Source organism: Lynx rufus, unplaced genomic scaffold (assembly GCF_022079265.1).
Source record: "Lynx rufus isolate CCGP_SWC_20201006 ecotype Redwood Valley unplaced genomic scaffold, mLynRuf1.p SCAF_4, whole genome shotgun sequence".
NCBI classification, from domain to species: Eukaryota; Metazoa; Chordata; class Mammalia; order Carnivora; family Felidae; genus Lynx; species Lynx rufus.
In genome coordinates, this window is record NW_025814856.1 from 145,322,257 (window position 1) to 145,336,447 (window position 14,191).

Here is a 14,191-nt window from a genome sequence, read left to right on the forward strand (position 1 = left end):
TGTACTCACTGTGGCACTGCCTGCCTATAAACCTGCCGCAGCTCCCAGACCTGCTTGTGCTGCCTCTGTCACCTGGGTGTCCGCTCGATGCCAGGATGCCCTGGACCTGAGAGGGTGCATAAGGATGACTGCTAAGTGCTCAGGAAGATTTTTCCTGTTGTCTCAGTACAGGGCTACCTCTCAGCCTCCACGTGTAGCATTTACTAAAGTTTTAGACCTGAGAGATGGCTTCATTCTCCCAGGGGACAAATGGGGAAAAGACTCCCCAGCGGACATTTCGGGGGTCTTAATCCCAAATGGAAAAACCCACCGCCACACTCTTGGTGTCTCCTACTCTACGCAGCACACCTGATTGATTCCACCTCAGGCCATTTCACGGCAGCAGCACTACTCATGGGCAAAATCCTCACCCCCGTGGCATTCTGTAAACTGGAGCAGTAAGGCCTCAACTTCCAGAATGGAAAGGAGATGGAATGACCTCGTGGGGGTGACAGGTACAGCACAGCCAGCATTTATTTGGGTTGTTGATTTCCACATACGAAATGGTTCTGGTTGCTACTGAACTCCCTTGCCTCTGTGTGATGGTCGGGTTCCGTATCAACCGTGGCATTCGTGCGGGGACGGGGGAGAGAAAGCTTTGCTTTTGCTGGCACCTGAAAATGGTTCTCCAGGCAGCACGGAGTTGCCAGTGGGGAACTGCTGAAGTAGCACTCCGGAGAATCACCAGGGAGACCCCTCTATCTCCTGCCAAGCCAAACAAACCCTGCCCGTGCAACACTCTGAATCACACCTCTCCGCAGCTTCGTTCCTCCTTCCCCAGCTCAGCACACTGCGCCGCCTTACGGGAAAGTCCTGGGTGTCAGCAAGAGAGGCACATGAGGAGAAATGAACTGATGCAGGAAGGGGGAGTGCCGCTCAGTCATCTTTTAAGTAGAAAGGAAAAGGTCATCAGAGCCGTACGGGGCCTGGGTTGGATTATCGTTGACTCTGCCTTGCCGCAGCAAAGGGGCCAGCACCGGGCACTGCCAGCCCCATCCAGCTGCTGACAGCCCAAGCACAAAGAAACGCATGCTCTGTGTACACAAATGGGTCTGCGTGTCAGCGTGAGCCCATTTTTAGCCCTTGCCCGGGAAGGGCGGCCCGTGACATAGTAATTTAATTAAATTTGCCTCCCTCCATGGCCCACATATTTGAAGAGGTTTGGGGGGAAATGAATCTGGCTGAGGAACATTACCCTGCCGCTCTGGCACAGCCCCAGAGCCCAGCCGCAGGACCATAAAGGGTCTCGCCATCCTGAATACGGCCCAGGGCATCTGTCTGCACCGCAGGCTCTCTGGCCGGGCTGCCTGCTGGCACATCTGGCAAGGCAGCCTCTGGAAGCACTCCGTCTCCATCACAAGGAAGCCACCGGGGGCAAAACAAGGGGACTCCCCACCCCCTACTCAAGACCGCCGGCAGCAGCCTCAGCAAAAACTAGGGCCGCAGTATTAGCTTTCCCCACTGATTCAGTGTCTGAGAAGGGAGAGGGCAGAACGGAAGGGCACCACAGCCTCGGTAATGGCTGTCACCCCGATTTCCACGTCAGCCCACATCCTTGTACTTCTGCCCTGGAAATGATCCATATTTAGGGGCCAGAATTGATTCCAGTGAACTTCTCACCATGTTTCACATCTCAAATGCTCGTCAGTTTTTGTCCAAGGTGTCTGAGCTCAACCCACCCCCACAGTCCACACCCCAAGACCTCCCCCTGCTTTCCAACCAGCCAGGGCTTGTCTTGCATTGAGTCCGTCACTCCTCAGGAGGCACCAAAGCTTTCACTTTCACTTTTCCCTTTTGTCCAGAGTTCCCGCCCTTCTCCTCTTATCACTAACCTCTAACCTCTTACTCAGCCTTTCATATCCTAGGTCAGCAGTACCGTGCCTGCTGGAAAAGAGCATTCTTTCTCGTTCTCTTTCTCGCTCTCTACCAAGAGCACATCCTCCTGGCTGGCTAGGAGAGATTATCCTGCGTAATGATAGCAGCACCTCTGAGAGAAAGGGAATTTCTCTGGCACAGTTTGTCTCAACACCAGCAGAACACAGGCTGTCGCTTAGGAGTGGGAATCATTAGAGTCAGGCCATTATTGGAGGGGACCAGTCTCTAGGGGAGCTAGCAGAAATTACCACTCCTTAATAGACAAAAACTCATTTGCTTGAAGCCCCCGCCCTCCTCTTTATTTCTCTGCGTTCTCCACCTCCCTTCTCTTCCCAGCTTTGAAGTCAAAAAAGAGAGGTAACGCTATCCCATCCAAGATGGCAAATTTCTGCTAAATTAACTTGGTTAAAAGATCCTTGGTTGAAAGCGGCTGTTCTTTTAGAATGTTTCTACTGGGACTTGGCTTAAAACCATCACGAAGGAGACAGATTCTAATTAAATGTATGCGATAAAATTATAGCCAGGACCACTCCATTTCCCAACAGAGGATTTGTTGATATGGGGGAAGAGGAGACATTTAGTAGCCTCTTAGACTCTGTTTCAGGGAAGGCTCCGAGTCAACCTGGGCCGTCTAAGCTTTCCCCGCAAGGGTCCCCTCGCTTACACAGTACTGGGGAAGGCAAGCGACGTGGAAGCAGGACTCCGCTTGTCAGTGGTCATCTTGACCTTGAACAGACCTCTAACATGATTTAGCTTCTGTATGCCTTCCCTGCACAGGGATACGAGTTCTTTACCTCACAGCTCTTTGCTCTTGTGAGGGAAGGGGGAATGGCATAAGCAACAAATGTTCCTTTTAATGTATTACCCATTTGGGCTGCCATCAGAACTCACATGCCTTGGAACATCTGTGGTTGAAGAGAAAGGAAAAGTTGCCTGATTCCTCAGCGCTAGCTGTTTGAATGAAGTCATGAGTGGTCACCGTCTCAGAGCATTAAGCACAGATAAGGTGCTGGTGTGAAAGGCCTTCCCCTTCTCTCCCTGGAAACAAACTGTAAGGGATCGTACCAAACTGCAAACTCCAGGGGCACTAATCACTTTGTGGTTTCTGTAAGTGGCACCCGCCGGATTTGTCAGTCACCGTGGCGCTGTTGCTGTTCAGCAGTGCTGGGTTGAGAACCCAGACACCAGAGATCTGGTCTCTGCACCACCAGCTATGTGACACCTAGGAAAGTCCCCTGGACTTCATTTTCCTCATAAGTAAAATAAGGGGGTTCAATTAGATTCTCTGAGTTAACTTGGAAATTCCCTTCACTGTTTCCACATCTCTGAATTTTGAAGCTATAAACCATCACTCTGTCCTCAGTGTCTTGCCACCCCAAGGTTGGCCAGCCTTGATGACACCCCCAGGATGTGAAGGTGCCCTCAACGGACATGATACCACTGGTCAGAAGAGATGTGGACTTGCAACAGGAATGTGGCATAGGGGCTAAGGAAAGGGAAAGCTACCCTGCAGGCACAGCAGGCTGAAACAAGAAGAGTATGGAATAGGCCAGTTCCTTATTCTTCCTGTTTTCAGGCTTCTCTGTCGCTTCAGAGCCTTCTTCTGACACACATGCATACGATACACCCAGTAGGTGCACTCACTTCCCTCATCAGAGTAACAAAATGAAATGCAAACATGCTTCGAGATATCTCAGCCTTGTCATGTGTCTTCAAGCCCCCTCCTCATTTCTAATTAAAAAATTAGGATTCCCTGATTCCTTTAGCAGTCTCTTCCTTGGCCCTCCCTCCTTTCTTATTCCAGACTCTCCCACTCCATCCCCTTAAAGAGATGAATTGGAAGAATATGCTGTCATGTCAGAAGGAAGCCATTGTCAAGTCTCACAGCAGAGCTAATAGGATAAAGTATTATCCGACTTCCCTTAAGTCCAGAAATTAAGTCTTCTTGCAATGGTAATAGATTATAACTTGTAACCACTGCAGCTGGTAGGCTGCAGGAACAGGCTGTGTGTATCTGAGGCCTCAGCTCCATTTCTGGGCCTGTGCTGGGCCTTTTGTGAGGGACACACTGAGCATTCCTGCAAACACTGCTGCCCTATCCGTGCAAGGAACTGCCTGTGCGGAGAGCTGTCTGTAACTCATTCAGTTCACCTACAGGGCGGAATCTGAGTGGGAGAAGCTGCCTGAATGGTCTTAATGAACCTGGATGAGTAGATAGAAGGGAAGGAGCCAGACCCTTGAAGACTCTAGGAAGAAGTAGCCGGAGGCCAAGAAACCAAACTTTGCATAGGGAACAGTTAGTGTGTGAAAGCTCTTCTCAGTCATCCGTGCTGACTCATTGAGCAGGTCGAGTGATTTAATCTAGTGACTACATCAGCACCAGTGCAGACATGGGGAAACCAGAGGTGAGACCTTAAAGGAACTTTCAGAGACTATAGATGAAGGAGTTGCCTTGGAAGAGGAAACGCATGAGGCCTGTCGGAAGAAAGAGCCATCAGTCTTCTAGAGTGGAACGATCTTGCAAAAATGGCCTAGGTCCTATCATGGCAGATGACTGTACTCAGATGGGGATTATAGAGGGAAACACCCTGATATAAGAGTTATTGGGGCACCTGGGTGGCTCAGATGGTTGAGTGTCTGACTTTGGCTCAGGTCATGATCTCACAGTTTGTGAGTTCAAGCCCTGTGTCAGGCTCTGTGCTGACAGCTCAGAGCCTGGAGCCTGGTTCGGATTCTGTGTCTCATTCCCTCTCTGCCCTTCCCCCACTCACACTCTGTCTCTCTCTCTCTCAAAAATAAATAAACATTAAAAAAATGTTACTGGAGGGTGCTACTTATTAGTGGGGTTATAAGGAGGTGAGTGAGTATTAAAGAAACTAGTGGACCAAGGACTGTTCCTTTGGCATTTGGTAATAAAATCTCTAGTAATTGTTCTAGTATTGTTCCTAGGTGCACAGAATGAATGACCATGAAAGGCTAACTACTACTCTGCTCCATCTAGTCCCCACACCTGGCAATAGAGCAGCCTTTCCTCTCCGTGCTTCCCTACTGGAGGGTCAGAAATCTTGATGGGGTAAGTTAGGGAAGACACCATCGTCTCAAATGCTAACACTGTTTGACAGGAGAGCTTCTCCCAGAGATGGCCCCCATAGGCCTCAGCCTAATCTCTCTGACTCACTGCCAGGGTCCATGTCCTCATTTTTATGGAAAAACACAATTTATGTAATACCCTCCCTCTGGAGTAATACTCTTTTCGTGGATCTGCAGTGACTTGCACCCACTTCTCTCTCCCTGTCTTTGCCCTCATAGAAATGAGGAACCAGGTTCAGTGCAGACCCCTGAGTGAGCCGGTCAGGGTCCAGATTAGGTTACGGTCCTAAGGACTGGGCTGTTTCCCCCTGGCAGTTGGCCATCCTGCAGGATAGAGAACAGGACTGTTGTGGGTGGTTTGGCCCAAGTACTGACAGCAGAGCTGGCATGTACCGGAGCACAAAACCTGTGATCGTCCGAAAATCGAATTCTAGCCACTCATTAGGAAATCAGAATGCTTTCTCTCTTAGACTTCTCTTGGAAAGTTGATCTCCCTGCTTTTCTTCTCCTCTGTCCCATGCCACGAATATCGGACTGGTCCTCCCCCATCCAGGGTCCAGCCAGCCTCTTGCTTGCTAGGACAGCGGAATCTCCCTGGCTTTCCTCCTTAACTGCATTGCAGACCCTTAGCCTGTCTATCTGCCATATAGCTCCATTCTGCTCTCACTTGCTCAAATTCTGGTCTTCTTTTCTGCCCTTTAATTCTGCTTTGAAGCCCCAGCAGCTCCTCTCTGTCCTGCCTTCTCCCTCCAGGTGCTTCAGCCCTCCCCTGCCCTACCCTTGGTAAGGCACCCTGACAGAAAAACAGGGATAGGTGGAAAAGCCTCCAGGAAGCTTATCCTCTTAGGAAAGGAACAAGGTTTCTTAGGTAAAGGATTCCTGGCCCAGCCCTCAGCTTGTGCATCACCACCAACAGCAGCACCTTTCCTTTCTTCTGGCTTAGCGCAAGGAAAGGTAATCTCTTCCGGGACGGAAACGGCACCTTGGGCCAGCTGGAGAGCTGGATTAGGGAACAGAGCACAAGGCACTGGTTTCCTGGAGGGAAAAGTACAACCCCTCTTTCCCTCTGGGCCTGGCCTTGGTTACATGGTACTGTCTCCCTGTCCCCAACTTCTGAGTAAGCATTGTTCCTCTCTGGAATAGCTCAATAATGTTCTCTCTGGGCACAGATGAGGTTCTAGAATCGAGGTGGTAGTGACTGGGGGCTGGTCAGTTGGTCCTTATGTTTGTCATCAGATAACTACCAACAATACAGCGTTACTATGTGATGCCAGTCACCACTCTTAAGTATGACTTTATACATATAATTTCAGTTTTCACAACAACCTGTGAAGCCGTGAGATCGTAGATACTAATATGTCCATTTTACATATGAATAAACTGAGTATTTATCCAAAGTCACACAGGTAGTAAGCGATGGAGCTGAGATTCAACCCAGGAAGACCAGATCCAAAGTCTATACTTGTAAGCACTACGCTATATTGCTGCTTTATAGATATGTACATTTCACTGATGTGGTTCCTGAAGCATTTGTCGCTGCTTCAAGAAGCAATTTGCTTCATTTGAAATTTAACGCAAAGATGAAAACAACCTTAATTCACTGCCCAAACCCTTCTCACCCCTTCAGGGGTAAAGGGTGTTTTCTGAATGCATGAAGACCAGGAGAGGTGCTTTTGAGCCAAAAACTGCCTTGCGGTTTAGCTGAGGCAGGATTTAGAAATGGCGTGAACAGTGCCCGCATTAGCCGATGGCATGTAGTGCTGAGCGCCAGCAGAGGAGACAAAATCAGACATATGTTTGGATATAAATGTTCTCTCTTCTTCTTCTTCTTCTTCTTCTTCTTCTTCTTCTTCTTCTTCTTCTTCTTCTTCTCTAATTTTAATCCCCTGCCGCTTTGTTGCAGTAAAATGTTAGGGCCTTAATTGTGGGCTCTTGCCCCCTGAGGTAGTAGTCTGGGCTGTGTAAGGCCCCCCTTAGCCCTGTCCTAGTCTCTGTCCATCTCCACAGAAGGAAGCCAGAACTCTCCACTGTCAATGGCCATGGACTCTGGACCTCTTCCCCACCAATAACAGGAATTGTTTTGCCAGGGACTCTTTACTACATTGTTCTACCCAGCACCCAGCAAGTTCTTGGCCTCAATACATGTTAAACAGCCCTGATAAAGCCAGTGTCTCTAGACCTTAGAAACTGTCCTGTCTACTCTCCCTTCTTTGATAATAAGATGCAGCGGAACACCGAAGAGCGTTAAAAGGCCTGGAGCAGATTATGGGAGTGGCAGCCACAGCATGGCACTTACAGAGCTGGGGCTAGGGTAGGTACAGTGGAGGAGAGACGTTAAGGACCCCACCCCCCCGACAGTCTCATTGTTGAGCCAAATAAGCAGAAACCATTCCACTGTGGAGAACTTGCTCTGGTAGGTGCTTTAAGACCTCTGTCAATCGTCAACTCTGCAGAGCTTCCAAGGCTGAGGATGGGAGAAGGCCAAGCTACCTTTCCCTTTGTGAACACCCTGCCTGGTCTAACGTCACCCTTTCTCCAGCAGCCGTCTGCCACTGAACCTCCGAATCGGAAGCTGTTATGTACAGTCCTGAGGATCTAACCCCTTAGTGAGCACACGTGGCCCTTTGGCCAGCTGTGGGGCCCCCTGTGGTCAGAATTCTGGTCAGACCTTGGGGGGCAGTACAGCCAGTTCTGAAGGAGATTGAGCACCCCAAAAAGGAGAAGAGAACACAGCGATATCTGGAGGAAGGTCCCATTTTTACTGCACGATGGCAGGGAAAGAAATAGGTTCTTGATAGCCCAGAAGAGCCTGAGTGAAGAAGGCACATTTGACTTGGGAGTCCAGAGATCTTGGTTTCAGTCCCACTGACTAGCAGTGTGACCTTGGAGATATCTTTCAGTTTCTCTGGGGCTGTTTCCTTGACCATAAAATGTAAAAAGATTAGACTAAATGATCTTTCATGGCCCTTAGAAAATTCTTTAACTCCATATAATCAGCAGCGGTCTTTCCCTCTAATGTGTTGCTACAAACTACTCCCCTGAAGAGCTACCAACCCATGTCCCATAGCTTGGCCGTCAGGCCTGAGGATGAGTCACCAACACAGCATGAAAGCCTGCACTTTCGGTGCTCATGGGACTCCTCTCTGAAAAGCTGTCCCAGGTGCCTGCTACGAAGGAGGCAATACCCACCATTACAGCAATGGAGGTTTGCTGCTGTAAAAGCTGAAACGGTGCCCAGCTCAAAGAGTGGGCCCAGAGCAGAAAGGAACTACCCTTGCAGCCCTAAGGACACTTAAACCCAAGAACCAGATCTCAGTCTCCCCCACCTCCTTTCAGGTTTCTTCTGGAAAGCGCTTCTCCCTCAGATCCCAAGATGGCAACACACTCAGCCCCCAGGACAATGTTTGTTCTTAGGACTCTTCCCCAGGAATGTTTTAGGACCATTTCTGTACCCCTCCCCTCAGACCTCTGGTTCAGCCACAGACCCTTCATCATTCCAGAGCGACTGTACAATCCCTAACTATCCAAATAGCTGCCAAAAAAGGTTAGGAAACCTGGCCCCACATCCTCTGTTTCTGAAGCAGCCGCTTTGTCCACAGTTGCCTCTGAATGTGTACCCAGGAAGCTGTTCTGAACAGCCCGAGTTGTCTTGTGGTGCTGGGAAAGGGATAATTTCTTGCTTTTTCAGCTGGTCCTGGCCAAGTCCCACCCTTTACTCTGCTGCAGTTTTCTCGTGTTACCGGGGGGTAGCTACGGCAGTAAAAGGAGAGCCAGAGGGAACGTGTATTTGGAGCCTGGAAATGTGAGTGACAGTTTCTAAAGGTGTGCCATGCATGCACGCATGCTACCACAAACACTGAGACCCAGAAAGGACACATATCTACCCAGGGGATTAAGAATCGGCCCTTTTCTTAGCCAACTGCTGCAAAGTGCTGCCTGCCTCTCTCCCTGTTCAGTGCCAGGGAGATCACACCCACTCAGTCCCGATTCCCTGCATTAGTATAAAAACGCTGAGGAGACGCAGGGTCCCGGTTCATGCAGCCTCCCTGGACGTCAGTACTCAGTAAGCATCAGGAGACAGACACCCACCACCACCACCACCACCACCGAGACATGTTTGACTATTCAGCACCCAGAGAACAGAAGGAACACTGCCTGTGGGAAGTTTAAGCCAAACAGCATTATTGCAGGCCTCTTAAATCCAGGTCCCCCAGGGTCTCTGGGTAGATAGAGCTGGTGCTGCCTGACCAGCAGCTTCTGCTGAGGTGGCATTTAACTTCTGGCCTGGTCCCAGGAGCTGAGGCTGACCCATTTCCCCTGCTTTTCCAGGGCATCAGGAATTTGGTTCTACCCCCAACAAAGCCAGGGACTAACACACTTAGCTTTTGGAAGGTGCACTAGAATTGGGGTGCTTTTTATTTAAGCTAAGGAAAGACTGTTGACAGCTTTAGCATTTTCCCATACTTGAAAGAAATTTAACATTGTCTTCCCCTCCCACCTTACGTCTCCCCTCCCTTTGCCTTTTTTTCTTTAAATAGAAATGACTTGGTTAATGCTTATAAGGATCTATAGGACCTTATTCAATTTAACCCTTTGGGGACATTGGATTAAAAATTGAACAATATTTATTAAAATACAAAAATACACTTTTCTCACATTACAATCAGTGTTCTTTTGTTGGCATTCCCCCCCACCCACCCATCCCACCCCTTTCAAATCTGAACCCTTTATTTCTTTTTAAAGCTAAAATAATAAATGAAAGAAGTTACAGCATTAAATGGACCAGAATAACAGAGATCTCTGCCTTCCCCGCCCACGCCCACCCTTTCTCCTCCACCTCCTCCTGAGGTCGGCCTGGGAGAGGGAAGCCTTCCCCCCACTGTGCCACGTTCCACAGGACTCCTTGCAGAACTCACTTCTTGTGTGCATGTATATCACTTTTGTTTTAACTGTGGATTCACATCTTTTTTGTGAACCATCCTGTTTAGTAAAGGCTTCATTGTACTTGAAATGAGCCTGTGCCCTTTTTCTCTCTCCACTCATGTTCTGCCCCCACCCCATCACCACAACCAGTTGACATCAGCTGTAATAATCCCTAATGAATCAGCATTTAGAATAGTCACCAAATCACAAGCATGAGAAAAGCTTCCACTCCCCCAAGCTCCCCAATCCCAGCCTCTCCTCCTTCTCCACCTTAAAACAAACAAAACCTTTATAAAAAATCATAAAATGCCATCATTGTCTACAATCATTTGTCAGATACCAGGAACAACAGGTGGACATGGCACCATGCTAATTTATGGCCTCCTGTGAATACATTCTCTCTGCTTCTGCTCTCCCTTCCCACCCCCCCTCTGTGGCCGCACCCCCTTGGGGGGGGCCTCCTCCCCCTCAAGGGAAACCCTGAATAGACACATGCCCTGCAGAGAGTGGGTTAAACCCATCTGCAGGAATCTGGTGCAATGTGAAAGCATTTGACTGAGAGCTACGCCAGCCCCCTTCCTTCTCTGCTCCTTCCCGAGGCGCGCTGTCAGGCGGGGCACGCGCGTGTCCCGGTGCACAAACCAAGGAGCCTTGTGCACATGGACAGACGGAAAGACCAAGCCCCTTTAAGGAGTCATTTAAATTTTGGTGGTTTTCCTGTTTAGAATACATTTACAGATCTATCTTCCCCTTGGCCTCTGAAGAAAAAAAAATTATTGCCTCTTGACACTTCAGCACAGTACAAATTCTCGGTGCTTTTTTTGTATTTCTTTTTAAAATAAATTTGCAAAGACAGCTCTCAGCTTAAGAAAGGTGTCTATAGAAATGGGTATTCCTGTATGCTGTGAAGCATCTTCTAAAAAATGACAGTCTACCCCCACCCCCACCCCACCCCTCAGCAGCCCACACCCTACCTCTTTAGGGATATTTGTTGTTGTTTTAGTTTATCTTAGCAGTTTCAGCCTTGTATCAGAAATCCCTTCTGGCATCATAGCAAGTTGACTTGTGGCTTCTACCCCACAACGTTCCCAAGAACCCCACTCCCCCCTTTAAATAGAACTTACAAGTTAGAAAATAGTTTTGTTTTGAATTTTTGTTTTTAAATTTTAATATAATCTGTTTCTTTTACCAGCCCGTAGATTTAATATAGAAGCATATACAAGAAAAAGTCTCTCCCCACTCTGTACAAAAGTTACTGTCTTGTGTGTGTGTGTGTGTATGTGTGTGTGTGTGTGTGTGTGTGTGCATTCTATTGCATTTTGTAAGTTTTTGGGGGGAGGGGAGTCATATTTGAGTTTCCTGTACCTTGTCCTTGGTATGGGTCTGAATTATATAAGGTTCAGAGATTGTGGTGACTGCGGGGTGCAGAGAGTTCCCCAGGCTGTTTTCTGTCCAGTGGGCCCCATGTGCTGGTTTGTAGGTGTTGTAGTTAATATGGTCATGAATTGTGGGCAGCACTACTGCCCCCTCACCTGATACACCGGACGGAGCTGCTGTTGCTGCCGCAGACGCCGCCGCTGGGATGTCTTCGTCCACCTGGATGATCTCAACTGTCCGGGCGGCTGTGACTGTACTCCTCTGCTGGTGCCGCTTACGAAGTTTGTAGAAGACAATCAACATGGCGGCAGCTAGCAGAGTCACTGCCACAAAGCAGCCAATGATGATCTTGGTGGTCTTCATGACTTCATCCAGGCTGGTCTGCATCTTATCATTGGTGTCTGTCGCGGGTACCTGCTTGGGCACACGGGTGGTCTGAATGAGCACCGTGGTGGAGGTGGTATATGCCGGCTGATAACCAGTGGACGTCGTAGGAACAGGCTTGTACTTGCGCGTCGTATCCTCAGGTGAGATCTCAGTGGTCTCCACTGTGACTGTGGTGAAGAAGCTGTAGTTGGAGGTGTTGAGCTCGGCCGTGCTCACGTTGAGGTAGGCCGAGGCGTTGGAGTTGCCTGCCACGTTGGTCACCATGCAAGTGTATACCCCGGTGTCTGAGAGCAGCACGTGGGAAAAGTTCAAGGTGCCGTCGTTGAGGACAGAGATCCTCGGGTGGCGGGAGGCGTGGCTGAGCACTGTCCCATTGGGCAGCAGCCACTTCACGGAGGACATTGGGGGAGTCCGACACTTAAGTTCCGCCATCCGACCCTCAGAGATGTTGAGATCCCGAGGGGCATCCATGATGAAGGGGGCAGAGCACTGGAAGGAGGCCTGGTCCACCTCCACCAGGTAGCGGCCACGCATGTGCAGGGGAGCATGACAGCGGCCGCAGCAGGTAGAATTGGTGGGTATGTACTCCCGAAGCCACCAGGCTAGCCACAGAATGTCACAATCGCAGTTCCAGGGATTGTGGTGTAGGTGCAACTCCACAAGGTACCTCAGTGGGGTGAAGAGGTCATGGGGCAAAGAAGAGAGGTTATTGTGGGCCAGGTTGAGTTCCACAAGTGAGGCCAGCCCATCAAAAGCGTTCCGCTCAATCAGGCTGACCTGTGAGTTCATGACCCAAAGCTTCTTGAGGGAGCTGAGGCCATGGAAGGAGCCAGGCCTGATCTCAGGGAAGTGGTTCCCTGACATCTCCAGCTCCTCCAGCCCCACCAGGGGGGTCAGATTGGGCATATCTTTAATGTTGCACATGCCCAGGTTCAGGTACTTGAGGTTGAACAGTCCCTCAAAAGCGCCCTCAGAGATGTACTCCAGCTTCTTGAGCTCCCCCAAGTCCAAGCGCATGAGGGAGGGCACCCGGTTGAAGGCATAAGAGGGGATGCTTTCTATGGGGTTGTTGCGAAGCCAGAGCTCCCGCAGCTTGGACAGGTACTCAAAGGCCCCACTGGGGATGACTGTCAGCCAGTTGTCAAACAGCTCCAGGGTGTTGAGGCTGGCCAGGCCGTTGAAGGCCCCCACCTCGATCTGCCGGATGGAGTTCCTGCCCAGCTGCAGGACCTCCAGGTGGTGGAGGTGGCGAAAGGTGTCGGCCTGAATCATCTGGATATTGTTTTCCATGAGGTTGAGGTACCGGGTGTTGGAGGGGATACCCTGAGGGACCTCGGAGAGGCCCCGACGGGTGCACACCACCTTGCTGAACTGGTTACTGCACGAGCAAACGGATGGGCAGTTCTGGGGCCCGGCGGAGGCGGCAGCGGCGATGGCTGCACACAGAATCCACACTTGCGCCGTGAGGTAGACGACGGGGAGCAGGACGGCATTCCAGGTGTGGTGCACAGTTACCTGCCACAAGAGCTTCATGGTGTGGCACGTTCATAATTCACCATCGCCTGGGATTTTGGCTCGGAAAGGAGAACCAGCCCTACCCCGGCTTAAATGAGCTAGGAGCTCCTCTTTCCATCTGGAGAAGGAGGTGGGGAGGGGGCGATTAGAGAGACGGAGCGGACCGGCGGAATAAAAGCATGCCCAACTAAAGCGTGGCCCCTGTCTCCAGCCCCCCTCAAGGCAAGCCCTCGGAAAGCCGAGACTTTCTCTCCCCCGCGGCAACCATCCCCACCCAGTGAGTCGCTGTCACCTACCTCGGAAGGAAGGAATTGGCGTGGTGTCCTTAAGCGTTCTCCACGGGAGCCGGCCACGTCGTTGCCATTCTTACTTCTTAGTTTTAATTAACAAAACGGGGGGAGGGGGGGAGTGGAGGGGGCGGGGAGGGCGGAGGGGAGGGGAGGGGAGGGGAGGGGTGGGGGAGACAAAATGGCTTCTAGTAAATCCGGAGCAGGCTACGGCGAAGCAGCGGAGTTGAGGCGCGCCGGGGAGAGCCGAGGCCCGGCGGGCTATGCAGGTGCATGCCCCCCCCTCAGCGCGAGGAGCGGCGCCACCAGCGCTTCCCTGCTTTGTCCTTGGACCCTGGCACCGGCTCGCACCAGCCACGGGGGAAGCCGCTTCATCGCCGGAGCGTGCCTCCGGCGCCCCCAGCCCGCTCCCGCGGCTGCCACCCGGCGGGGGTGAGGGGGCGCCCCGAAGCCTCCCAGGCCGCGCTCGCTCGCTCGCTCGCTGCTGCGCTGCCCCCTCTCCTTGTGTCGGCGGTTCCGGCCGGAGGCAGCTGATGCAGTCGTTCGCCCGCGGGGCTGCGAGAGTTAAGAGGAGGTGTTCGCGGCTCCTTCGCCCTCCCCAGACACACACCCCCTTCTTTGCTCGCCTCTTCTCTCAAGGGTTAAAAAGACCAAAACTGGGCTTAGTTTCCCAGCCCGCCGTCTGCCGGCGCGAGGAG

General features: G+C 51.0%; 2 protein-coding genes across 2 annotated transcripts in view; one reads left to right on the forward strand and one right to left on the reverse strand.

The window, feature by feature from the left end:
* The window catches only part of SND1 (staphylococcal nuclease and tudor domain containing 1), a 424,279-nt gene that overhangs the window by 351,316 nt on the left and 58,772 nt on the right, over positions 1-14,191 (forward strand). The window lies entirely within an intron of this gene.
* LRRC4 (leucine rich repeat containing 4) lies at positions 10,885-14,070 on the reverse strand. Its single transcript, XM_047094811.1, has 2 exons — positions 13,503-14,070; positions 10,885-13,324 (listed from the first exon to the last, which is right to left on the reverse strand). The coding sequence occupies exon 2, from the start codon at positions 13,222-13,224 to the stop codon at positions 11,272-11,274; it is 1,953 nt and encodes a 650-aa protein (XP_046950767.1). The 5' UTR covers positions 13,225-13,324; positions 13,503-14,070; the 3' UTR covers positions 10,885-11,271.

Excerpts from the sequence above, each read along its gene's own strand:
- LRRC4 (XM_047094811.1), bottom strand. The coding sequence starts at position 13,224 with ATGAAGCTCTTGTGGCAGGTAACTGTGCACCACACCTGGAATGCCGTC.